At 40.8% G+C, this 26,330-nt stretch overlaps 1 protein-coding gene across 1 annotated transcript; it reads right to left on the minus strand.

Annotated features, from left to right (window-relative positions):
* Nucleotides 1-1,161: 1,161 nt before the first annotated feature.
* Nucleotides 1,162-25,203, minus strand: b4galt1l (DP-Gal:betaGlcNAc beta 1,4- galactosyltransferase, polypeptide 1, like). The gene is made up of 6 exons (XM_085470157.1): nucleotides 24,373-25,203; nucleotides 17,506-17,741; nucleotides 10,891-11,078; nucleotides 9,122-9,244; nucleotides 7,180-7,284; nucleotides 1,162-2,589 (listed from the first exon to the last, which is right to left on the minus strand). Exons 1-6 carry the CDS (start codon nucleotides 24,674-24,676, stop codon nucleotides 2,460-2,462), a joined length of 1,086 nt encoding a protein of 361 aa, XP_085326283.1. The 5' UTR covers nucleotides 24,677-25,203; the 3' UTR covers nucleotides 1,162-2,459.
* Nucleotides 25,204-26,330: the final 1,127 nt, after the last annotated feature.

Consider the following 26,330-nt stretch of genomic DNA (forward strand, 5'->3'; position numbering starts at 1 on the left):
TATGGGGTGTAGTAGATTTTCTCCAGTTAGATAGGCCATCAGTTCTTTAGACACAACCTTTTCAATCATTTTTGAAGAGGCTGGTGGTATATTGATAGAGTTACAGTAGAGGTTTTTAATGGCATGGGAATATACCTTCCTCCAATGACTAATTAATAAAATGACTAACAGAAGTAGTTAAAAACTCCTTATAATTCTTTAGGGGGAAAGTATCAAGCCCCCAGGTGCACTTTGCTCATGAGTTTGGCTATAGTTTAGATATTTTTACGTACTTTATCATCATCATCTTTGTAATTGGGAGTTAAAGTAGTTTTACCAATTAAAATAAAGCAGATTGTATTTCTGCAAACTTTATTAATAAAATATTAATAACAAACATTAATAAAATAGTCATTAAAACTGTTTACAAAAACGAGACTCATTTTGTATGGCCCAGTTTACTTGAAGTTGTATGGATATATTTTTCAGGTGCTCTCTGATTAATACTTTTCCACAGTAATTTAGTATTTCTCTGTTGTGTTCTGATCTCGAGGAAGAAATTTGTTAAGTTGCCCTGTGACTTTGTTTCTAATGATTCTGTACATGCAGTGGTCAGTTTTAAGCTGTGATTTTAAATATTTGCTTTTAGGACTGTATCACTTTCCCTCATTTACTGGCGTAAAATGTTTTTTAATCAAAGCAAAGTTCCTTTTCTGTTATGCTTCGGAGGCACAGCTTTTATTGAATTTGGATAGAATTTCCTGAAACTTGAAAAATTTGAAGATTTGCAAAAGTTATTTTATTTCAGTAATTTAACTTAAAAAGTCAAACTAATATATGATATAGACTCATTACATATGAAGAAAGATATTTCAAGCCTTTATTTTTTTTATAATGTTGATGATTATGGCTTACAGCTTACGAAAACCCCAATGTCAGACAACCTCCTGCAGAATCAGGCACTGGCAGGGGTAGCCATCTGCAGCAACAAGTTGGGGGGTGAAGACAGGAAGACAGGACTATAGTGTCTTTCTTTTTCAGGCAAAACAGATTCAAACGTTAAATAAGCTTTCCGAGTCAGAAAGAGCAGTTGGGCGGGGCTTCTGTGAATAACATTTAACTAAAAAACCTGTTTTTCAGTAGCAAAAGCTTTTATAATCTTCTAAGAAGCATCAAAGCATATTAATGGTGCAGGGAAACCAAATAATTCTTTATTTACTTAATTTTTTTTTAAATTGTGAAATGCTGTTTGCATTACAGGAAAGGAATCCAAATAGAGGAAACAATGAAAAGCCCAACACATCATCTTTAATGTCCACATACAGAAACATATTATAGCCAAAATCACTGCAGCAGGACAGAAATCTGATTTCAGGTATTTATTAATTTAACTGGTTTTATGAATCTGAATTTAGTGCTTTTAAAAGGATCATTACCTTTTCTTTTTTTCTAGCCTGCTGTGTTCCCATTCACGTTTCATCTCTGTGGGTCAGGCTGACCTCCACCCTGGAAATGATTATCTACAGCACAGCATGACCCACAGAGACAACACCACAAACACCGAGTGAAACAAGACACAAAGAAGAACATACACATGGCATATTAAAAGGGGAAAAAAACAAAACAAAAAGAACCCACACATTCATACACTGGCTTCTCCACCAGTCCCACCACTAAGGCACATTTACAGGTGATTTGTTCACAGAGTGAGGAGGAGACTGGTCTGCAGACACAAATGAACATGCAGGACAGATAACACACACTGAATCAATATGTGTCATCAATAATCAAACGAACTTGTCCAGCAGTCAGTTGACCTCATCCACAGGATCAGTAAAGTCTTTGGTACCAATAAGGACACTTAGCGATACAATCAATCAATCAAAATGAAGTACAGCTAATCAGTCAACAGAGAAACCAACCATCACCGATAATCTATCATTTTTCTTTTTTTCCTGTTTTGTTGGAATCAAAACGAGCAGATAATCAATCAGTGCTGATTAATTAGTAATAGAATCTATTGAGGAACAGACTCTTGTTTCATTTTGGATTAAACTTTGGCTGTAAAAAGAAAAGAAACATTGATCACTGATTGAAAACCTGATTTTTAAAAAAGGTAAAACAGACACACTCAATAACCCCTAATCCTCCAGCAGTAAAGCCCAGACCACATGACCCTGAGGGCCGCTCTGATTGTCTGATTTTCAAAACAAAAGTCTTGTTTAGGAAATATCCCAGCAGCAGCGTCTGACGCACAGATGGTGGGAGCTGATTGGTTCCAGCTGACCAATCAGAAATGAGTCCTTAAGGCCCCGAAAAAACTCCACAAACCATGAGTCTGTTTGTGCAAAAACCCAAAAAACAAAAAAAAGAAAAATCATGGAAACAGTCCAGTAGTTCTGGAGCAGAACCAGAACTTAAAGCTTCAAGTGTCAGAGGCACGGTGTGAATTTCAGCCTGGTCCCAGTGCCACAGATCCTTCATGGCTTTCCCACATCCACGGTGATCATAGTGAAAAGGTCAAGCTTCTGGATGCTCACCACCTGGTAATTCAGAGAGCTTATGCCGTCTTTGTACATGGTCTCTCGAGTGTGAGCAATCCGGTTAAACCTGGAACCAAAAACAGCATCCAGACCCTTCAGAACCAACAGCCTCACTCTTAAAACCACATTTAGCCATCATTTTAATTAGCAGTATAAATATTGATGAGTAATGGTACTTGTTAGACAATTGTGGATCATTATGGTTGTCAGTGTGCAAGATGATTAGGTCTTTAGCATGAATGCTCACCTCTGTTTTCTACACAGACATACATTCACTTTTCACTGATCACATCACATGCTCACACACACACACATCACACGTTCACTGTTGCGGACACACACGACATATGTTCTGCAGGAGGGGGCCAGAGTTGGAGGCCTCTGAGGTTGGGTGCAGAACTCACAGCTCTAAGATTCCAACTGGGCTCCCCATGCGCAAGTTAAAACCGATCGATCTCTGTTCGTCTTGCTTTGTTCACGGGAATAAGTCTCTGAGTCAGCGAGGTCTATAAGTGTAGACCTAACAGTACTGATAACAATAATAACACATTTTTTGTGGGCGCCTTACTAAAACCCAAGGTCAGTGTTCAAAGCATAGAAGACAAAGAGTAAAAAGGATTTAAAAAAAACAAAAAACAAAACACCATTAGACAATAATTGGAGTTGATGTTTAAAGAGAGTGAGCCAGTTTGAAGATGCATTTTTAGTTTTGAATTGAATAAGGGAAAAGAGCCTGTGTTTCTAATATCAGGTGGAAGTGAATTTCCGAGCTGGGGAACAGAGCAGCTCAAAGCTCTGTTCCCAAAAGTGGTGAGATGGGTGCGGGGAACAATAAGGTGAGTATCAGAAGAAGACATAAGGGAGCGGAAGGGACTAGCAACACAAGCAGGGAGGAGCCAGGTTATGGAGAGATTTGAAAGTGAAAAGCAATATTTTAAAAGTGATTCTAGACACTACAGGCAGCCAGTGAGGTGGCTGAAACACAGAGGTGATGTGCTCTCTGAGGGTGTGGGCGAGTTACGATCAAGGCTGCAGAATTCTGGAGTTCATCAAGGGACTTGTTAGGGAGACCAAAGAGAAGAGAATTACAATAATTCATCCAAAAAGTGACAAAGCCATGGACAAGGATGACAGCAGCATTGAGGGTAGGGCTGCCACAAACGATTATTTTGATAGTCGACTAGTCACCGATTATTTTTGCCATGAGTCGACTAATCAGATCATGCATCCATTGGACGTAAAACGTACAGCTTACTGCACCAGCATGGATCTGCTCTTATATAACTATCATTAGCTTACAGCTTTGAGTGTTTAAGGTATGTGCTAACTAAAAATAAAGACAAGATGATAGTTTATTCAATTTTAATGAAATTAGCAGATTGTCTTGGTGGAGTTTAATAAACGCAGCCGTCTGCTCCTTGCTATCTAAAATATAACAGGACACCGGAGAATATTCTCGAGCATCTCACACTTCTGATAATCAGTTGTCTGCTTGATGTTTATTCAGCTGTGTAAAAACTATAACTTTAATCTCAGCCAAACCGATTTACTCAGGAACAAATAAAATACTAAAAAAAACCAAACAATAACATTTTAAGTTATCTAAGTGACTCATATATCATGTTTAACCTGAGTAGCGAAAGACGGCGGTGGGTCTGAAAACGATTTACCAAGAGTTCGATGTTTTCACGAGCTCTAGTGAGCCTTGAACCCCGGCTAGCTATCGAGCTAGTGGGTAACAGACGTCTCCGAAAACGTCGGAGCGCTTTTGAAAATATGTGGTTAGGGGTGGGTTTTTATAATAGATTCATTGATTAAAATCGATTCTGGCTTGGATAACGTAAAATCGATTCATTAAAATCCTGAATCGATTTTTTTAATATAAATTTATTTTGCCCAAAATGCCAGAATCTCTGGTGACATCTCACAAAATTTCAAGAACCACCAAACAGTTAAGACAGTAAATGAGAGCAGGAACACGGATTCTGCACATAGACTTAAACACACAGCGCGACCCGCGGATCAGAATCAGATGTTGCCTTTCTCACAGTCGGGGCTGAAAGCCGACAGCTCGCTGATTCTGATCTGTCGGCGGCTCCGCGCTTTGTGTTCACGCCCTTAATGAGCCGATTCTAAAGCTGTTAGTTTGATCTCTCTCCAAACAATATTGACCGAACCAGCAGCAAAAGAAGATCCAAACGCTTCACATAAACATCATCATGAATTCACTCTGACTTTTACTGTTTTGCTTCCACCGCGATGCACAGCTCTCTCTCTCCCTCCCCCCTCTCTCTCTCTCTCTCTCTCTGTACTTCAAGAACAGTTTCGCTTTCTTCATTATTCGCTTGCTTGTTACGCAAAGTCTACTGTTGCTTACAGCGCTGTCAGCCGCTGTTTTTTCCCTTTTATATTCTTCCGAAAAGAAAACCTCATTTCTGCTGTTCAATACTGAACAAATTTAAACTTTTTAAAATTATTCAAAATGCAAAACGCTTAACCGTGTCTCTAATAAAACCGCTGTAACGTCAGAGGTAATGTTCATATGTTGATTAATGGTTTTCTTTCGTTTTTGATGTACTGCAGAATATTTTTATAAAATCCCAGGCCAGGAAAATCACCTACATGTTTTTCTGTGTTTTATCTTCAGCTACTTTGACACAAAGGCATCTGCTGTGATGCTCACACCTGTGATAAAGTCTTGCGTGTGTCAGCTTCCTTTTTATTGATACAAAAATATGTAAATGTACTGATCTGAATTATAATATTTCTGACTGTCAAAATTTCCCAGATTTAAATCGAATCAAATCGAATCGTGGATCGAATCGATTCGGGACCTTGTGAATCGGAATTGAATCGATTCTAGAAATCAGTGACGATACCCAGCCCTATATGTGGTGTCTTGATAAACTGAGCAGATATTTGAAGTTTACACAGCTACATTCTCGCCTGAAAATATGTTAAATGTTTATTTTGTGACCCAGAAAGAATAATTAAAATATCAAATATCAAAACTAACTAGCTGCCGCCATTGTTGGAAACTGAGCAGGGCCGCTGTTACGGCCCTAGCTGGGCCTCCTGATACTGCCCTTGTGTGGGCGTGGTGTTTTTCTCCACCTCCTCCTCTTTTGCTCCACCCCCGTCTCTCTCTTGCTCTTCTTTCTCCCCAGGACACAGCTGCTGCTCATTGGACTCATTTACCACCTGGGCCCAGTCAGCAATCACCTCTCGGAGGTCATATAAGCTGGGGATGAGCTGTGAGCAGGGTGTGGGGTGTTCTCTGGTGTCTCTGCGTTGTGTGTGGTTAGCCTGCTCAAAGTGTGGAGTTGTGGAAACAGCATAGCTGCTTTGCGTGAGTAGTGTGGGCTTGTGGGCCTTGGCAGCAGTAAAGCCAGCTGCTGTTAGTGACAGGGTGAGCTTGTGGGCCCCTGGAAGTACCTCCTCGTGGTGTGGAGTTTTTGTTTGGTTGTTGTGTTCTTTGTTGTTGCAACCCTTTTTCTCTTTTTCCAAGTGTTATTGGTAAAACGGCGTTGCCGGCTCTTTATGTTAAGATGATCTATAATAAAGACTATTTTATTTACTGAAAACACTGGTCTGTTTTCCTTTCATTCTGTTCTGGACTCATTTGTTACTGGTCCCCTCACTCACATGCCTAGACCCTTTCGGGGGGAACGTAACAGCCGCGCTATGAATTCTGGGATAGGTTTGGCCACGAAGTATACACCCGACCCATCCTTCAAATCTGGGGAAATGAAGGGCGCATTTGTCGGCCGCATTTGTCGGGAGTCTTCGAATTTGGACAGTCTTCGTCGTGTCACTGTAACGTAATCGGCCTACAAATGCGGTCACAGGAGGATGCGGTTCCTGAATTTGGACACAGCTACGATACCGGACGCTGCTTCTTCTTCTTCGGGTTTTAACGGCAGCTGGCATCCTTGTACATGCAGTGCTGCCATCTTCTGTTTCAGTCCGTTATTACACTCTTAAATCCTACTACTTATTCCTGCGTCTTTTGGGATCTTACAAAGCTTCAAACGATGCGCCGACTATTAAATTAGTCATCAACGATTTTGATAGTCGACGTAATCGTGACTAGTCGACTAATCGTGGCAGCAGCATGGAGGATGATGATGGGATAGAGATGACTGATGTTGCTTAAGTGGAAGATTAATAAAGTACTGTCGAGGATGACACCCAGACTCTTAACCTGAGTGGAGAGAAGGATGGAGTTGTCATCAATATTAATGGAAAACCTGTAGGATTTAGTTGAAGTGGAATCTGTGCTGACAGGTGGAGCTTCTATTTTATTACCACTGAGTTTGAGAAAATCAGAGAACTTTGGTTAATCTTCTTAAAGCAATCAAAGAGAGATGGGTGGAAGGGAGAAACTGGGTTTGGAAGAAATACACTGCAGCGGATCATCGGCATAGCAGTGAAAGTCAATGTTATATTTCCAAAGTATGCAACAGTGAGGAATAACATTGGAAATGAAATTAATGAAATTAAATCTCATGTGACAAGTTTTATATGAAGTGAAAACAGTTCAGGAGTGGGTGTACTCCAGCGTGACTCCCTGTCATCATGCAGAATAAACGACAGTGTGTGTTGTGTGTGTCTGGTATAACAAGCAGAGTTGTGTGAAGATGATTTGGGTCTGCACCTCTGTGGGTTTGGATCATTCATCTTGTCTCTGTTGTGTCGGATCATGCGGCACTTCCCGATTTCACCGGTGGCTCTGGAGATGGACATTCCTTTAGATGCCACCCTGAAAACACAACAGTTTTTTTAAAAGAATATATTTAAACTGTCTTTCTTTGATTTATATTTTTTAAATATAATAAAGATGGTAATAATTAATTTGTAGCATTGAATTATTTTTTGGTAATTTAAAAAAAATGTTATTATTGTCCAGGCATGCATTTTTTTTTTCTTCATAATTTTATAATATATTTTATAATATAATATTTTCCAAGTGTTTGTAAATGTTACATATTTCCTTTTTGCCCCATATAAAAATGTTCTTTTCAAACGTGGGTAATTTTCATGCACATATTTATTCATTTTTATGATGATTCATTAGCTGATGAGTGGATAACAACACATATTTGCTGTCAATTCAAATCAAATAAAAGCCTCAGACACATAAAAACTGACACTGGAGCTGTGGTTGACCTGTAGACTGTGGATCATGTGACATGTGTATAAAGACGGTATGTGATGTAGGGCGGCTCGATTATGGCAAAAATGATAATCACGATTATTTTCACTGAAATTGAGATCTCGATTATTTGACGATATTTATTTAACCCTTTAAGACCTACCATAGAACCAAGTCCGCCAGAGCTTATATTATTTTTTTACATGTTGTAGTGCCATTTGTGGGAGCATTTCAAGTTGCTATACAACTGTTATAGCCCATATTTTAATAATATGTATGCATTAAGTCCATAGTAACTACATTAATTGCAAAAAGGTGCAATAAACTACAAAAAAAATTGAAAATCGTTTTTGTTTTGTTTTTTTACATATATTTCTACTTGGAGAAATTTAAGAGGCTTATCCCTCAAAACTTTAAATACAAAAAAGTTGCAAAAAATAGTTTACAACAACAGGAAATTTATTTTGAGTGTCTTCATAGTTTTATTTTGGAGATACACCAATTTTTATATACTGCAGGAAAAACAAAAACAATCCTATGATGCAAATTTGCAAAGAAAACAGCAGGTGCATCAAAATAAACTATTTCCAGCAGTGCAATTCGAGTTCTAAGCATCACAGAAACTATTCAGAAAAGTCAAACATGACCAGTATAGGCTTTTAAGGCCTACAAGTTAAAAAAAACAACTACATTTTCCGCGAAAATGACGTCACTTCCGGTTTCGGGCAGGAAATGGCGGACATGGGATAGTTAGCGGTGACGTCTGTTTCAATGTGGGAAGTGTTACGAACAGCTGATCGGATCGGCAAAGCGTGTTTCTGGAATATTATGTTTTTGTTCCTGCAAGCGCTTTTTATGCAATTTTTGCAAAGCTTTATGTGGAAGGAAACCGTGACCGAGGACAAGCTGATGGCATCAGATGTAAGTTTCATATGCAAAACAAATTATTGCGCTAGCTTACACAGTTCAGGTTCTACAGGGATTTAAAAATAGTTACACAAAACGGAGCGTGCAGCTCTGACCGGCTTTAAAGGGTTAACAATAACAATGTATTGAATAATGACTTTAAAAAATAATATAAAATAGTGTGCAACACCACTGAAGTTTTTTTTTTTTTTTTAAACTCTCTTTTCAACCAACGGCAGTCACTCTCCAAATAACTTCTGCTTAGCTTTCCGAGCTTCCCTCGGGTCCTCTTAATCAGCGGTCTCCAACCTTTTTTGCGCCACGGACGGTTTATGCCCGACAATATTTTCACGGACCGGCCTTTAAGGTGTTGCGGATAAATGAGGGAGGGGCTAATAATCGGCTCAGTCATTTTTAATGATTGTTGAAAGCCCAGATCGTAATCGTGATTAAAATTCGATTAATTGAGCAGCCCTAATGTGATGTGTTTGTAATGACACGAGCGAGTCCGCTGCAGCATGTAAAGCAGAAAATGTACCTGTTGTAGATGTCATCGTCCTCTCCTCCCCAGCCCCAATAGTTGTTGGGAAAGCCGTTGATCTTCAAGTATTGCTCTTTACTCAACGAGGAGACGCCTCCAAAATACTGATTGTACGGTAACCTGCAGAGGACAAACAGGTCATTAAAGCTGACCGACATGATCGATCTTGGATATTAAAGGCAGAGGAGCTAAAATGGCTCATTTCAGACAAAGCATGAACTGAGGGACTGCACCAAGGCCTAATATAAGGTAAATTATTATTATTCTAAACTGTGAATCGTGCAAAGTGACTCTAATAAAGTCAAGAAGAAAAACAAAGCTGGACATGATAAGGCCTCACTCAGCTGCAGCCTGCAGAGCATAGAGGAAGCAGCTTTCACTTGTTCTCATAACCAGTTACCATCCTGTATTTGTACAAAGCAGTTTTGTGTAAACACTTCGTGTCGTGATCTGAGTGACAGTGGACATTTTTTCCTTCCATGCTCAGCCTGTTTTTCACAGAACAACAGCAGGAGGTGAAATGACACACATCAGCTTCTTTGGGCTTCCTGACAGGAAATGCTGCTGCTCAGGGACAGCGGTGACAGGAAACAGGAAGGGAGGTTTTCTTTCAGTACCCACCTCTTTCTCAGTGGTTTCAAAGTCTGTCTGTTCTCTTCACTAGAACTACACACTGTCTGCACGATTAACCCGGCCCACAATACAGATTCAGTGCTGAGCACATCCAGACCTGAGTACTGACACGTCAGCTCTGCGGGATGATCCGATGCCAAAAATGGCACTTTCGTTTCACATCTCACAGCGAGACCAAAGACAAGGATTTTTAGAAAGAAAAAAAAAAGACCCTCATTTCTCAGCTAGGAATGCTTCAAGGAGGCTTTTTTTTTTTAATTTATCTCCAGCAGCAAGTCTCTTTTACTCCAAAACTGTGACTAATGAGTTCAATCACTTTTGTGTTATATAATTATCCCAGCCTCAAACACAGCATTACAGTCAGCAGCTGCACAGCCTCTCCTGTGTTGCAATGCAGTCAGACAGGCTGGAGGATCCAGCAAGAAAAAGGAAGAGGATGTTTTTCCTCAAAAACTTCTAAATGCATGCAAGCAGGGGTCATTTTTTACAGTTCCAGGGTATTGTTATGAACTAATCATGAGATAATTCTGCCTGACCTTGTGTTCGACCTTGGGTTACATAGCTGAGATAAACACGACTCCTTTAAAAGTCTCCTCCCAAAACATGTATCTGACAGGTATACGGCACATACTGTGCCTCTCTCAGCTGACCTCAACAGAACAGAGTTTGACACCATCAGCTCAAAGCATGACAAAGAGATCCTCAATAACAGGGTCAGGTTACAAGAAATTGATAAACCATTACGGTCTGTCTGTAAGTACACGTGTAAAATGGAGGAATTTCTGAACTTCTGTTCTAAATCTACGAGGTTCTGACTGGACTTTGACTGTAAGAAGTACATATGAATTTCTGTGAATGTAGACAGCAAATGATTTCCAATCACAGTTTTTATCACTAATAGCAGACTAACTCCGTCCCATCTCGATGCACTAAAGTTGCTTTGAAGACAACAGTAGACTGCAAGTTATTGCAGACCTGGTCCCCGACTTTGAAGTAATCACTTCAAATCAACGAGATCCCAAGTTCATTGGAGATGGTCACAATAAATCTGCTTGTCTTGCACCTCCATTCAGTTTTCCGTAGCGTAACTGTCGTTTAAGTTTCTCATCCCTTTATTTCCTGTGGCGTCTCACCTGAAGCCGAACTTGTCCATGGACACAGACAGGTGCCGAGGCTGGCTGAAGCACTTGTAGGTGTTGCGGTCGTCCATGGGGATGAGGTCGACATCGCTGAAGACGAAGCAGTTGTAATCGTACTCCTTCAAGGCCTCCGCGTAGCCAATGTTCAGCAGCTTGGCTCTGTTGAAGGTCTCGTCGCCATCCTGACACACACACAGGTAATCACGGGGTTAAAAGTGCAGCACTGGTTAAAGAACAGAGTGTGAAGTTAGTCACAAAAAACACTTTCAAACTTGACCTGTATCGTAGAGTATATAATATAGATCAAATGTAATGAATCCATCACCAGGCAAACAATGATTTTTTTTGTCTCCTTGTACAGCAGCTTCCTGATCGACCGGTTTGAAGAATGTTAGACAACTTGAACTGTACAAATATGCAGAAACTGATATGCGTAAAAGCCTCCCTCGAGATAATACAAGATAAAGCTCAGTATGACCTTAAAACATTGCAGGATTTTGAGACAACACAAACAGTTTAATGAAATTTTACTGGGTTTAAAAATGTTTATGTCTGCGCTGACGTACGACTATCGTGTCATAAGATTACAGGGGCTACTTTCAATGCAGCCTAATCTGCATCACCCATTTAGTGGTGACAGACTTTGAGTCTCCTGCTACACTCTTAATCACTTTATGCAAGTTTGCAGCATTTTTCTTGCATTTAGTGTACTTTCTGCTTCATATGAAAAAAAATGACTTCCTTCAAAGAGAGAGTGAAGTCAGAAGAGCCGTTTAAGGACAATAAGACAGCACGAAGCTGCTCCAAATAGAGGTTATTACAGTGCACAGAAACTTTAAACAGATGGACGAAAACTAGAAAAAAAATATAGTTAATCCCAGCATGATGGATCATTCAAGCTATTAGACTGAGTCTTCTGGATTCCTCGGTGACTTGTTACCAGCCACCCAAATCTTCATACTGCCTCGAGGTGATAAATAAAAAACATTTAAGTCACACATCTGCACTACCCCATAAAGTAAATAAAGTTGGTCTGACAGCTTCAAGTCACATTGATCAAATAAAATCCTGTGTGTCTACACTCTTCACTCTTCAAAGGCACAATGCCCAACAAAACATCCTAATAGATAGGATTTCTATCGCACACTAGGGGAGTTTAAGGAAAGTTGACCTTTGACCTGGATGTCTACACTACATGGCCACCTGGCGGAATGACAACAATACAGGGAGTGCAGAATTATTAGGCAAGTTGTACTTTTGAGGAATAATTTTATTATTGAACAACAACCATGTTCTCAATGAACCCAAAAAACTCATTAATATCAAAGCTGAATGTTTTTGGAAGTAGTTTTTAGTTTTAGCTATTTTAGGGGGATATCTGTGTGTGCAGGTGACTATTACTGTGCATAATTATTAGGCAACTTAACACAAAACAAATATATACCCATTTCAATTATTTATTTTTACCAGTGAAACCAATATAACATCTCCACATTCACAAATCTACATTTCTGACATTCAAAAACAAATCAGCGACCAATATAGCCACCTTTCTTTGCAAGGACACTCAAAAGCCTGCCATCCATGGATTCTGTCAGTGTTTTGATCTGTTCACCATCAACATTGCGTGCAGCAGCAATCACAGCCTCCCAGACACTGTTCAGAGAGGTGTACTGTTTTCCTCCTTGTAAATCTCACATTTGATGATGGACCACAGGTTCTCAATGGGGTTCAGATCAGGTGAACAAGGAGGCCATGTCATTAGTTTTTCTTCTTTTATACCCTTTCTTGCCAGCCACGCTGTGGAGTACTTGGACGCGTGTGATGGAGCATTGTCCTGCATGAAAATCATGTTTTTCTTGAAGGATGCAGACTTCTTCCTGTACCACTGCTTGAAGAAGGTGTCTTCCAGAAACTGGCAGTAGGACTGGGAGTTGAGCTTGACTCCATCCTCGACCCGAAAAGGCCCCACAAGCTCATCTTTGATGATACCAGCCCAAACCAGTACTCCACCTCCACCTTGCTGGCGTCTGAGTCGGACTGGAGCTCTCTGCCCTTTACCAATCCAGCCACGGGCCCATCCATCTGGCCCATCAAGACTCACTCTCATTTCATCAGTCCATAAAACCTTAGAAAAACCAGTCTTGAGATATTTCTTGGCCCAGTGTTGACGTTTCAGCTTGTGTGTCTTGTTCAGTGGTGGTCGTCTTTCAGCCTTTCTTACCTTGGCCATGTCTCTGAGTATTGCACACCTTGTGCTTTTGGGCACTCCAGTGATGTTGCAGCTCTGAAATATGGCCAAACTGGTGTCAAGTGGCATCTTGGCAGCTGCACGCTTGACTTTTCTCAGTTCATGGGCAGTTAGTTTGCGCCTTGGTTTTTCCACACGCTTCTTGCGACCCTGTTGACTATTTTGAATGAAACGCTTGATTGTTCGATGATCACGCTTCAGAAGCTTTGCAATTTTGAGACTGCTGCATCCCTCTGCAAGATATCTCACTATTTTTGACTTTTCTGAGCCTGTCAAGTCCTTCTTTTGACCCATTTTGCCAAAGGAAAGGACGTTGCCTAATAATTATGCACACCTGATATAGGGTGTTGATGTCATTAGACCACACCCCTTCTCATTACAGAGATGCACATCACCTAATATGCTTAATTGGTAGTAGGCTTTCGAGCCTATACAGCTTGGAGTAAGACAACATGCATGAAGAGGATGATGTGGACAAAATACTCATTTGCCTAATAATTCTGCACTCCCTGTACCTCTGCCTTTTTTGGGGGGGGTAAAAAGTATCTCATTGAAGTGTAACATAAGTGTCTCAGGTGACTGCGGGTTTCCCCAACATTATAAACCGTATATTTGCATAATAACTGAAACAAGCTCACTGAATGAACAATGGGCTGTGAGGAAGACCTCACCATCTCTAAATCGAGGACAGAACCTAAGGGTACATCTTTCACCATCTTACAATGCTGTTACTGCAGCCATTCTCCAACTGTTTGTGAATGGTACTCATGACCATTGTTCACAAACAGACCAGCAGTGAATCCAACACTCCTTCACTGATCCTGGTCCAGTTGTCCTTCATGATGAATAAAGGAGCTGTGAGCAGCCACGTGGGATGGATGAGAGAAACTTCAGAACTTCATGCCTGCTGCTGCTGTGCTAATAATAACTCGGGTTTCTATGGGAGCAGTAAACAGACCTCAGGTGATTACGCAACAAACGTGAGCACTGAGCAGGTGTGAAGGGAGCCTAAAGATGAAGGTTGATGTACATCTACATAAACGTAAATCTTCAGATTTTCCATCCAAAAGTACAGAAGCCAATTAATGGGTAGTTTCTAAAGTCTAAACCTGACCAAGGTGTATGGAGGGCCTAAACATAACTGAGTTCTTGTTAGTGACTAATCTTAACAAAGTAGTTTTTAATGCTCTAACCAAACAAGCGTTCTTTTTAAAAGACTAAACTAAACATTTATTTTTAGGGCAAAATCAACCCAACAAAGGAGTTGTGTTTCAGCTGACAAGCACACAAAGCTAGAGATCCTTCAGGTGACTTCATGAGGCATGAAGGCAAGTTGAGATCTGCAGCTGCTGCAGATATCTGCATCACAGCAGCTCTGTAGCATGGTTTAACAAGTGTAATCATGCAAAAAAATAAGAAGTGCGCCCGAAGGGAACTGATAAAATTCCTGTTGCCAGAATGAAAAGATCCACAAAGAGGTTAGTAAAGCTTCACAGGAAACAAATACAGTAGAAACAAGTTGGAGCAGATAGAAAACAAGAGAAGAAGGAAGCCTGTATTACCAGTGCGACCCCCTCAGTCAACACCAAACGGGGGTTGAGCCTCAGCGTCTCCAGGGCCACAACCATTGATCAGAAAGGCCTGACATGCAAAGGGAGGGGAGGTTGGAGGGGTGAGGAGGGGCAGCAAGATAAGCACAGTGAGGAGGAAGTGGAGGAGGAAGGACACACACACAAGAAAGAGAAAAACAACAACTGTGAGTCACACAGAGAAACAAAGCAGAAGAAGAAAGTTCAGAAATCAGTCAGGTGATTGACTATGACGTTCAGTCTTCAGTCACTGGGGTCCATGCAGTTACAACAACACACACACTACATACAACAGCTGCGTGTGCCAGATGATGTTTGTAAACAGTCACTATCACCACATATATTTACTGAGTGTTAAATATTTATGATTCAAACCCTTCAATTTAAAATGATTATATTACAAAACTATTGTTTGTCATCTTCCATTCAATTGTGTGAAATTTTCATCAGCGACAGCCTCCTGCTGGCCTACATGCAGACCGATGTTATATTAGCATTTATCTTAAATTAAGTTTTGTGTATGTTTACGTTAGCATATACCTATAGAGAAGGTAAATCAGCAGATATTTGAATGGAGGCTGGGAAACATTTGGATTAGGTTTGGATACATGCAGAGTGACTGCAGGTAAATTAGAAGATATTTGAATAGAGTTCCGTGGTATAGAAAGGCAAAACACTGAGGTCTTTGTTGACTGGAAAAGCAGGTGCTAGTTTACTCGTGTTTACTCGTCTCTGTTATTTAAGTTTTCTGCAAATGAACTCCCACGTATTTAGTGAATATTCATTCGTTAGGTCACCTGGGTTCACCTGGGTAGGTGTAAACTGACCCTGATTCTGTCTGCAGGTGGGGCACCAGCTCATTTACATGTAAATAACACCCGAGCTTGCTTATCCGTCCTCAGAGGCCTGGTGGCTGGCTTTCATCAAACCAAGCAGCAAAGATCCTCAGACCAAGCACGCAGACTGTAACTATACGCAAAGTTCTTATTCCCACACAGACAGCAGAAAGCAGCGCCCAGAGGCACAACATTTGGGAGCAATAACAAATTTCTAACAAGTTTTTAATTGATGGCCTCTACTGCATATCACAAGCTCTCCGGATGCTGTGTAAACACATTTTAACATTTCAACTATGCAAAGATCCAGAAACACTGGTGACTTCTGAGCCCCAAAACTAAAAACTGTCCTTTTATTCAAGTAATCAAAAAATAATCAACACAGATGAGAGTTATTAATTTTGAATTTTTATTTCAATTCAGTTTTGTTTCCCTTTGTAGGATTTATCAGGAACAGGATCTAAGAAGCTGAGAAAAGACATTACTATCCAAACACAACACTTGATGTCACACAGACACATTCGTTTGTTTAGTTAAACGCATCATCATCACCTACATCTTGGAGTAGCAGAATCTGTCAGCTTATCAAACTGTACAACAATAGTTTATTTTGATAATAATTTGCCTGAGTGGGTTTTGTTGGGCTTAAAATAGATTTAAGCGTATTTACTTCAGTCCTGCTAAGAGAGATGTTAAATAACTCCTCTGGTAATCTATAAGTGGTGGGAGTAACTGCAATACAATGAATCTTCCTAGTAACCAGAGTCCAATCTAAACCTAAAATTGTTTGAGATGGGTGACTGATCCGACTCGAATTTCAGCTCCAAAGCCACTAACGCTGTTAGTGTTGCTCCAGTTTGTGTTGTGCTGATAAGCCTTCTGCACAACACAAAACACAGTGAACACACCCTCTCTGTGTACTCTCTGTGTACTGGGAGTGTACACAGTACACAATTCAGTTTCCAAGAATTCACAGTAAATTCTGCTGATTGAAGAAGCTTCGCGTAAGAAAGAAGTTTAGAGTTCTTACTGTGAGATACTCTGTGAACCACCTGTGGATTTTTATGTTAAACAATCATGATGTGATTGAAGAGTAGACAGAGAAGTTCAAAGGTATTTCATTAATTGTTCCAGGATTGAAGCCCTTTTTTAACCACTGTTCTCCACCCTAAGAGGAACTTTAAGAGCTTTACATCTGATAGCCACTGCTCCTTTTTAGTTATAAGATGGGGTCCAGTTCAAAAAGAGGCAAAAAAATAAATAAATAAAGATTATCATCTTATTTTTAAACCCCATGGCTTGCTTTCATTACTTATTTTTCTTGTTAATCTAATACTCAACAGTAATTTTAAAGGTAGTTACTGCATTAATAAAAAGTTTGATTTTGTACAGAGGAATTATTATAAATGGTTTATTCCTGTTGTAAATCAATAGTTAGCTACATGAATAGCTTAACTGACTGGTATTTCTGGTCAGAAGTAGCAAGATCAACCCCCTGCACACACCCCCATCAGTCACATTTGATAAACTTCTTTTTATCACTGACAGCTGCACACTGCAAAACAAACTCCTGCCATCGCACAGTAAGGGGGAGTGATAGTGAGGAGGAAGCACCCAGACACAACAGTGTATTTAATGTCTCCAAACTGATTATTTCATGTAAGCAACAAGCTGAAGCTTGAATTCCAGGAATGTATCTGGCGTTGTGAGGCTAAAGAGCCATTCATGCCAACACTGGCGTCACACAGGCAGGAGACCTGATGTATTATTTTACTATTTGTGAAACCAAACTCTGGATAAACATGCTCTCTCTCATTTCATTTTTACGCAAAGAGGCCAACAGTCCACCCTGTCAAGTAAACAGTGGAACTTATACACACAGGATTTTAATTGTCCCTTTGTTCTCATGTATGAACACACATCGCAAGTGTACCTGGTTGATGACGTAGATCCCGTAGTCGAGCTGCTGCCTTTGCAGGATCGGGTGCAGATAGTACAGCCAGTACTTAAGGTGCTCTTCTCGGTTGCGGAACGGGATGATGATGGCCACTTTCTGCAGCGCCTCGCAGTCTTTGGGTTTGAAGCGTCCGCCCGGCTGCACGTTGGGGTTCTCCTTTTTTATCAGCTCCAGGTTTACAGGAATGTTAAACTCCACTCGCAGGGGACCCACTGAGGACACAAACACCAACATCAGAGAGTCTGACTACAGAGTAAAGGATCAGCACAACCTTTTCAGGTGGCCACAGCAGAGAGCTTCACCCACAGGCAAAAAACTGAGACAAAGTATTATTTAAAAAAAAAAAAAATAGAGTGTAGAAAAACAAAAAGTTAAATAATATATAAATATACAACAACTAGGCCTCATTCACTAACATCCACATGGAAAAATACAGTAGGATAAGCTAATGAATAAAAATTATTCCAAATATTCTGGGAGACAGGCAGGTACCCTGGGAGTGCTGGACAGGGCCATAGAAGGCCCTTAGCCCATATGGCATTAGCCATAGAATACCAGAACTGGCAGGTCCACCACTGGCGTCCTGCTCGTCACAGATGAGAGCAGCTTCACCGTGAACACATGTGACAGCCGTGAAAGCATATGGAGAAGCCGTGGAGAACAATATGTTCCCTGTAACATTGTTTAGCACGTATGTATTAGTATGTAGGGTCAGTGATAGTCTGAGAGGCATATCTATGGAGTGACGCACAGACCTCCACGGGCTCAGCAACAGCACCCTGACTGCCATTAGATATCAGGATGAAATCCTGGGACCTGTTGTCAGGCGATACACTGGTGCCGTGGGCCCTGGGTTCCCGCTGGTGCACAACAATGCCCGGCCTCATGTGGCGAGAGTATGAAGGCAGTTCCTGAAGGATGAAGGATTTGATACTACTGACTGGCCTCCACACTTGCCTTACCTAAATCCGATAGATTGCGCTCAAAACTTATGTTTGGCTTATGCCAAGTTGCAACTCAGACTGTCCAGGAGCTCAGTGATACCCAGGACACCATCTCATCTCATCAGGAGCATGGCCCAACACTGTCAGGCATGCATACAAGCAGGTGGGGGGGGGGGGGAGGCATACAAACTACTGAGAACCGCTTTTGAGTTGCTACAATGAAATTTGGGCAAACTGGACTAGCCAGTCACACCTTGATTTTCAGGGTTCATCCCTCTGTGAGTGATAAATTTCATTCCCATCAAACGATGCGGAGTCCTTTCATGCCAAACATATCACCAAGATAACCAGCACCGCCTCCCATTAAACTCTGATGTGTTATAAGCATTATATCTGAATGAATGAAAAGAGCGGCCCCTGAGAGACGAAGTAAAATGTATCTGAGGAAAACTGCTGTGAAGAGTCTGGTCACATAATCGTCAGGACAGGTTAAATGTGTTTGTGTACGCCTGCAGCGTGTTCTTCCAGTCTGTTCTGGTTTATTCTGACTGAAATGATGTGAGCACAAACAGCAGGACAGAAAACTGTTTTTGTCCTGCAGAACATTTTCCAACCTTCTGCAGTTCTCAGTGTGTAATCAGAGAAATATGCTGCTGCAGAAAGCGTCCAAAAGTCCAAACAGCTCATTAACACACAAAGATTTGCGCTCTTCATCCAGAAAGCAGTTAGACGCTGATCTCAGGTCAACAACTTTTATACAGCCTGTATATTCACGTCATTTTTCTGAACACGGAAACATGTCTGCCCGCGCGTTACGGACATCTCTGTAACAGTGACATCATGCTAGACCAGTGCCAAGAAAACTACAGCTAGAACAGTCCTACTCATGTCAGATAAAATGTTCTGCTCCTCTGCAAGTCCAGAGTACAATTTCTCACCGTGTGATGGCGTGTCAACAGAAACCAAACAGGACTCCCTAACAGAGGAAGCAGGAGCACAGCTGGAACCATTTTACCACATCCTTCACTGTTAGCCTTCCACTCGTGGTTTCAGCACAGTTTCACATGTTAATATGTTCATCTTTAAGCCACTTCAAGCTGCTTTCAGTTGGTCATCCCTCTGGATAAAGATTTAAGGTCAGCTATTAAAAGATGTACGCCTGTGTGAGATTTGATTTGTTAAATAGAGCAGCGTGCAATCATATTTCAGGAGTTTTGAGATATCCTAATGGAGTTTTGTTTGTTTTTTATAAAGGGGGAGTTAATCTTGAGCTGAGTATTTACAGTCGTATACAAAAGTTTGGGCAATGGCTCAATTTTCTCCCTATGATACAGTGAACAACAATCATAAGCATGTCATAAGTTTCAAAGACTTTATTGCTAAATAATTCACTTTTACAGTGTAGAGTCCGTATTTACAGTTGTGAGTCTCCTTCATAACGTTTTCAATCCTCCGTAGCATGCTGGACTTACCAACACTCCTAGCTAATCACAGTTTGTGCTTTTAAAGGACTGCTCGTAGGTCTTCAGTTGAATTAAAAGTTGAGAAGTTTCCTGCCAATGGATACAAACTGCTGGATAATGTCACTTTGCTCCTGGATCATTCAAGCTGGTCTTTGAGGAGATTTAAGGGCAGTCTTTAAAAAGCAGACTTGCACAGATCATTTTACTGGAGCTAGAAGAATTTGGACTGTTTTTAAGTGCTTGTTTGATTCTGAAACCCGAAGGAGCGCTTGGACCCAGAAAGAGCGAATGGCAAATCATTTCCACTTAACAAGCGGATTTCAATGGTCTTTCTTTACTGTGAAAATTCAAACCTATTTGATAGTGAGGGTTCACTTCAGCCAGTTTGCCATCTATGAGATTGGAGCAAACACAAGTCACTTGACCTAAATAACCCCACAGCTGACCAATCGACTAATCCTACATACCCATTACTGACCTCTGGCTGTCAGACCGTAGATTACATGGAGCCATCTTGTGGCTCCACGTAATCTGCCCAATACTTGAGTAAATATTAGTTAGGATAATAGGAGCTTTTGGTCTTACAGAAACAAATAAGTGTTGTAGAGTGAAACCTCTTTATATGACACAATGTCTGACAGAGTTCACAGAGTCAAACCATTGATCATTTTCACTGCTCATTAATAACCAAGGAGAGCAAACTTAATCCGGCTCAAACAGAAAGAAAATGGACAGTGTGCAATGAATATTAATTGCACACTGCAAAAAATAAATGAATAAATAAATATATAAATGTCTATAGTAGATTGTAAAAAACAATCTTTTTTGTGTAGCATGAACATCCATATATTGGGTAGATAAAGCTATAAAGCTTATGAAAATACAGTTAAAAATGTATGTTTTCTGTCACATTTTCTAAAGCTGTCTGTACGAGGTCACAATTTTAAAAATCCACACTTTCACAAGTTCTCTGTGTAGTTAAAAGTCAAGATGGGTTCAGACTAGTTCGCACTCAGAAACCAAAGAGTGCGATGAAGCTGAATGTCTGTGGGCTGACAGAGCTGATCTGAGAGGTCTGAGGGGGTCCGAGAGGTCACAGCTGAGGAAACGGTGAGATCATCAGACTAATAACAAACATCCTGATCAAAGTTACACAAACTGATCAAACTGAAAGTCCAGACAAACACGCAGAGAGGACGTTTATGAAAGAGAACACAGAACTCGTACTAAAAGTGTACCTGCACTACAAAATATTTTATAACACTGTCTGCACCTGTGATTTGGAACAGACTTGTTTTAAAACCACAGTCCACCTCATAATGGACACAACTCATTCAACCAAAAATGCAAAGCACCTCATGAATGTGGATTCTCTCCTTTTAGTTGCAGCACTCTAGCTAAAACCTGCAGTAGGCTGGCGAACTGGTTCATGGGTGCTGCTATGCCAAAGTCACAGAGGTTGCAGAACAAGACGAGGACTCCAAGCTGCAGTCCAACACGGAGGAGATTGAGTGTGTCTATGGGAGGAGAGACGCACTCGAGAGCCAGCTGGTCTGAATGTTTCCGCTAAAGGGGCTCTGTAAGCGTTTTTTTATCTTATAAATTCCAACCTTGACATGAGGTGTGTGTGTGTTTGCATGTGTGTGTTTATAAAGGAAGCCTCAGGACTGGAAACCTCAGGTCAGATGTGAACAGACAGCATCTGGTTTCCTCTACTCTACCTCCTCAGAGACTCGTAAGCCTGCAAACTGCTGCTGCTTCTGTCGGCTGTTTCTCACAAACAAAGCATGGAGGACAAGCAGCTTTAGCAGAAACCCGAGCTCCAGCAGAAACTCAGAGGAGGAGCATGTACAGAGGCTCTGATTGGCTTGCATTATCTCACATCTGGAGAACATCCCAGCACCTCTGACTGCATCCCCACACCAGGAGGAGACATGAGGAGAGAGGAAACACCTTATTAGAGATCTTTAGATCACAGCTGGATGACACTGAGATTTAATGTGAGCCAAAACTACGAAGTTTAAAAGTAACCGAACACCTGGCTGCAGCTGTACGTTGTATCTCCTGAATGCTGTTTGGACTCCAATCAGATGAACTCAAGAACACACAAAACTCCCCCATAAATCAAGCCCATTCTGGTGTTTAAACTAGAGCCATCTGCAACCCCACAGATTCATGAAACCTAACGTGGAGGCAGCTCCTCGTGTTCTTCCACCTCATCTATTTAAAAAGTAACGCCACACACAACAATTACTCTCATTTTGGTTATTTCAATCTTACTGCGCGGTCATGTGATATCGAAAAAAGTTGTTTCCAGCTGGCTAAAAAATAAATAATGGGAAAATGGTAATAAAGTTGAAACTTTTCGTTGTTTTGGGATTTAGTTTGTAATTTGTAACCGTTCACAGACAAAGATGAGTTGGAAGAGGTATTAACTGGCAGTAATCCTCTTCGGCCAAAATCAGCACAATACTATCATAGGAATGATTTCTCAGCTTGGGAGATTCCGGCCCTCCGAGGAGCACATGAATGCAAAGGTGCATGCACTCTTATTATTAAAGCAAATTAATCACATTTTTGAGGTTTAAGACTGTGAGGAGTGATTAAAATTTTAATATTTTCTGTCTAATTGGTTTACTAAAAAAAAAAAAACCCAAAACAAACATTAAAGCTTTCCCACTGCTAGATTTAGCATGTGTCCATGAAATTCATACACATATGCAATTTGACAAGATTAGTCATTTGAATTCTCCTTTATGGAAGGAAAGGAGATAATGCTGTCCCATAATTCATAGTGATGCAGACATGAGAAGCCTTAATAAGGAGGAAGAATGGAGTCACATTGGATCATTTTTTTGTAATGACTTTTTCATGGTAACAAACTGTTAGCATGAAGGCAGAGCACAAGTTCTTATCAGTCGTACTTCAGAGCTATCTTTGACCTCACGACAGAAGGAGGCAGGAGGTATTTTTGGACCGAGATGTCATTTAAGCTATTTCCAGGTACACTTCAAAACATATCATGTACCACAAAACATATTTGGTTAATCTAGTCCAGGGATCTCAAAGTTATTTTGCATCATGGATCAGTGAAAGTATATAACAAAATGTGTAAAATTACAGAAAATATAACTGCTGACGGTTCATTGTCCAGACTGTCCTGTAAATATAACATATGAAGTCTTTGTTCATTCACAAAAGACTTCCTTGAACTCGCTGGGGGGGGGGGGGGGGGGGGGGGGAGGAGGAGGAGAGAGAGTAATTTCTATACCCGAAGGCAGAAGGTGACCTTTTTTTCTTTGTGTATCTATTACTATTGCAGGGAGGGGTCTTTTATCAATATAAAAAGCTGTAAAACCTATGAAAAATACCTGATCAAGTCTAAAGATCTCAGCTAAATTGCAAAGCCTTGTCTGTTCACCTATCCTGATACTGGAGCAGATCCTGAAGCTTGAGCTTCATATTTAGATCATACTTTTAAAACCTGTAAGTTTCATTTCTGCCAGCATCACTGAAAGTAGGTGCTCTCTAATGCCATAAAGTGGGAACAGAAAGTGATTTGTAACTCGATTGTGCAACAGGCAAAAAGAGTACAGGAATGTGGCTTTAAGGCAGCCACATTTCTGAATTAAACTCTTCAAGTGCCGTTTTCATTTATTTAATATCATAGAGGTATGGACTGTTTGTTGGACAAGATGAGCACGTGAAGGCGTCTCTTTGAGTAACTGTTCTCGCGCCTCTTCTCCACAGCAGAGTGATGTGCCATACGTAAATAATAATAACAACCAGTATGAACTAAGTTTAGTAGATAAAGCTACCCTAACTGTAGTTTTTGTCAGGAAAGGAAGACACGATGTCCAGTGTGCTGCTTTTTTCTGCCACGACTCATGCTGTCACAGCATCGTCAACCTGAAAAGGATAAGCGCAAGAGAATGGATGGATGGATCTTAAACAATGTCTTACCCCTGCAATAAGGCAGCATTTCCAACCTCGGGCAGTTATTTAAAAAAATCCAGCTCCACAAACCGTTTCTAAAACAACAATTCAAACACTCAAGTGACCTCATTTGTTCTTGGTGATGAAACTTAAAGGAGCAGTACAGTATCTTGCTACAGAAATACAGTGAGGTGTCGGGAGGGAACAAGTACACTATTTAAGCCCCAAATGCTTGGTTTTAATTGTTAGTAATCTGCATTTATGCCGTTAAAAAGTAAACGATCGTGAGTCGTGAAAAGCATATTTATTGTTTTTGGTAGTTGAAGCTAAAGTCTGTTTGAATAGGTTATTAAGTCACAGAAACCAATACTGTCACAATTATACTGCCCTGTTTCCTATTAAAATGTGAGGACCGAAACTAGTCAATCTCCGAGGTTTGTGCTGTTTTAAACCTTTAAACAGACTGTGGACCTCAGAACCAGGGTTCTGGCTAGTCTTACCCAGCAGGGGGGACGTCTCGGGGCATTTCTCCAGCTTCTTCACCGGCTGCTCCAAGACTTCCCCCTCTTCGGAGACTTTATCCCCGTCTTTCGCAGGCTCGAGTCCGGAGGTCACCACCGGGTTGTTATTCTGGATCTTAGGGATGTTATTACTGGACTGCTGATTCTGAACGAAGGCGAGGCGGAAATCGTAGGAGCGGACATAGAAGACCACAGTGACGGCGATGTGGAGAAAACAGAGCAGCACCACCAGCTTACAAATCCGGTGGAGGACGCCGAAGTTGACGGAGGACTCTCCGGGCATCCTGGCTCGCACAGTCCCGGAGGTGTTTCGTTAAAACCCGGCCGATGAAGCGGAAATAACGTCTGTTTCCCCTGGTCGCTTAATGTTATCTGCTTTCAGACTCCATTTTCCTGCAAGTTGTCGGGAAAGTTTCCAAGTTTCCTGTGATATCCGGTTAAAATAAGAGCGAAATGTCGCGGGAATAAAGCGAATAACCGAGACGTCAAAAACAAAAACGAGCTCCGTCACGTTCAGGTGGATGGTAAATTAATTAGTTTGCCCCTCAGTTCCGGTTTAAAATAAACTCACAGCTACGCGGCTCGGAAACTATGCGTCTCCGTTAAACGGCTCTTTTAAAGTTGGCTAACAAACGTTAACAAATCCCGCAGAAAAGTTCTGAAAAGTGCTCGAGAGAAACATCCGCACGTCAGTCAGTACCGGAGCCGGGAGCAGCAAACGTCAGTTCGGAGGGTGAGCTGCGAAGTTCCGGAGAGAGTGGATAAACTTTCGCGTGCCGCAGAGGACACTAACCTGTCAGTGTGACGAAACTATTGTGAACACCTCCGGTTTCAGACTTTCACAATAAAACACAAAACCACCCGGAGTGCCGTTTCTCTAAATGCTTACTAATAAATTATATGTTATAAATTAATCCCACTGATCTGTCAGTCAGTCAGTGAATTAATCAATCAAGAAGTCTTTTTCTATATAAAACATGGATGTATCCATTGATAAGTTTTTTTTTCTTTTATTGACAAACACTCTTTTTAATATAACACCCCCCCCCACACACACACACACACACACACACACTCCACCCCAAGGGAGGGAGTAGGTAGTGTCGGTTTGTTCGCATCCACAGCTTTAAAGACATATTAGGCCTTGCATTTGACCTTTACCTTCACTCTCACTGCCCAAGGCCAAAGTTAATTGAAATAAAAATTCAAGAAACCATATTGAGTGTTCACATATGAAAGGGCAACACACTTTTGTACCTGTGCAATACAGTACCCTAAAATGCCACAATGAGGCACATAGTGATTAATATAACATTTCAGCCAGTTCTGCTCCAATCATATAGATAAACATAATAAAAGAAACACCTCACCATTTAATCTGTCACTGTTAATGAGCTATGTACCACATGCCTTCAAGTACTTTCATGATCATTTTTAAAGGCCACTGTCTTAGCTAATTATAGGCCAATCTCCAAGCTTCCTTTTATCTGAAGATGGTTTATTTGAAGAGATCCAGTCAGGTTTCAGAGCTCATCACAGTACAAAAAACAGCTTTAGTGAAGGTTCCAAAAGATCTTCTTATCCTAACAGTGGAGAGGCAGACCCAGGCCAAACTGTAGAGGTCAGAAGAAATGTCAGATGATTAATGAGACAACATCGAATGTAAGAACTACTAGAACTCAAATCAGAAATTATTGTTAAACATAAAAAATATACAACTGTCAAAATTATCAGAGCACCAAATCATTTAGGATGTATCAGATTATTGAATGAAATTACTCACATAATCAGTTACTTTTTTCCTATGCTAATATGCTAGGGTGACGATAACACCTGAGAATAAAATTAGCTAAACTCTTCTTAGCTCCTAGCCAGACCTTTATTTTGAAGGCAAACGCAACGATTTTCCTGGAGGAAGTTCACGGTAGTGAATTTGA

The sequence above is a fragment of the Copadichromis virginalis genome, linkage group LG2 (genome assembly GCF_057382275.1).
Source record: "Copadichromis virginalis isolate Kocher_CV1m ecotype Utaka linkage group LG2, C_Virginalis_male_GT1.1, whole genome shotgun sequence".
Taxonomy (NCBI): Eukaryota; Metazoa; Chordata; class Actinopteri; order Cichliformes; family Cichlidae; genus Copadichromis; species Copadichromis virginalis.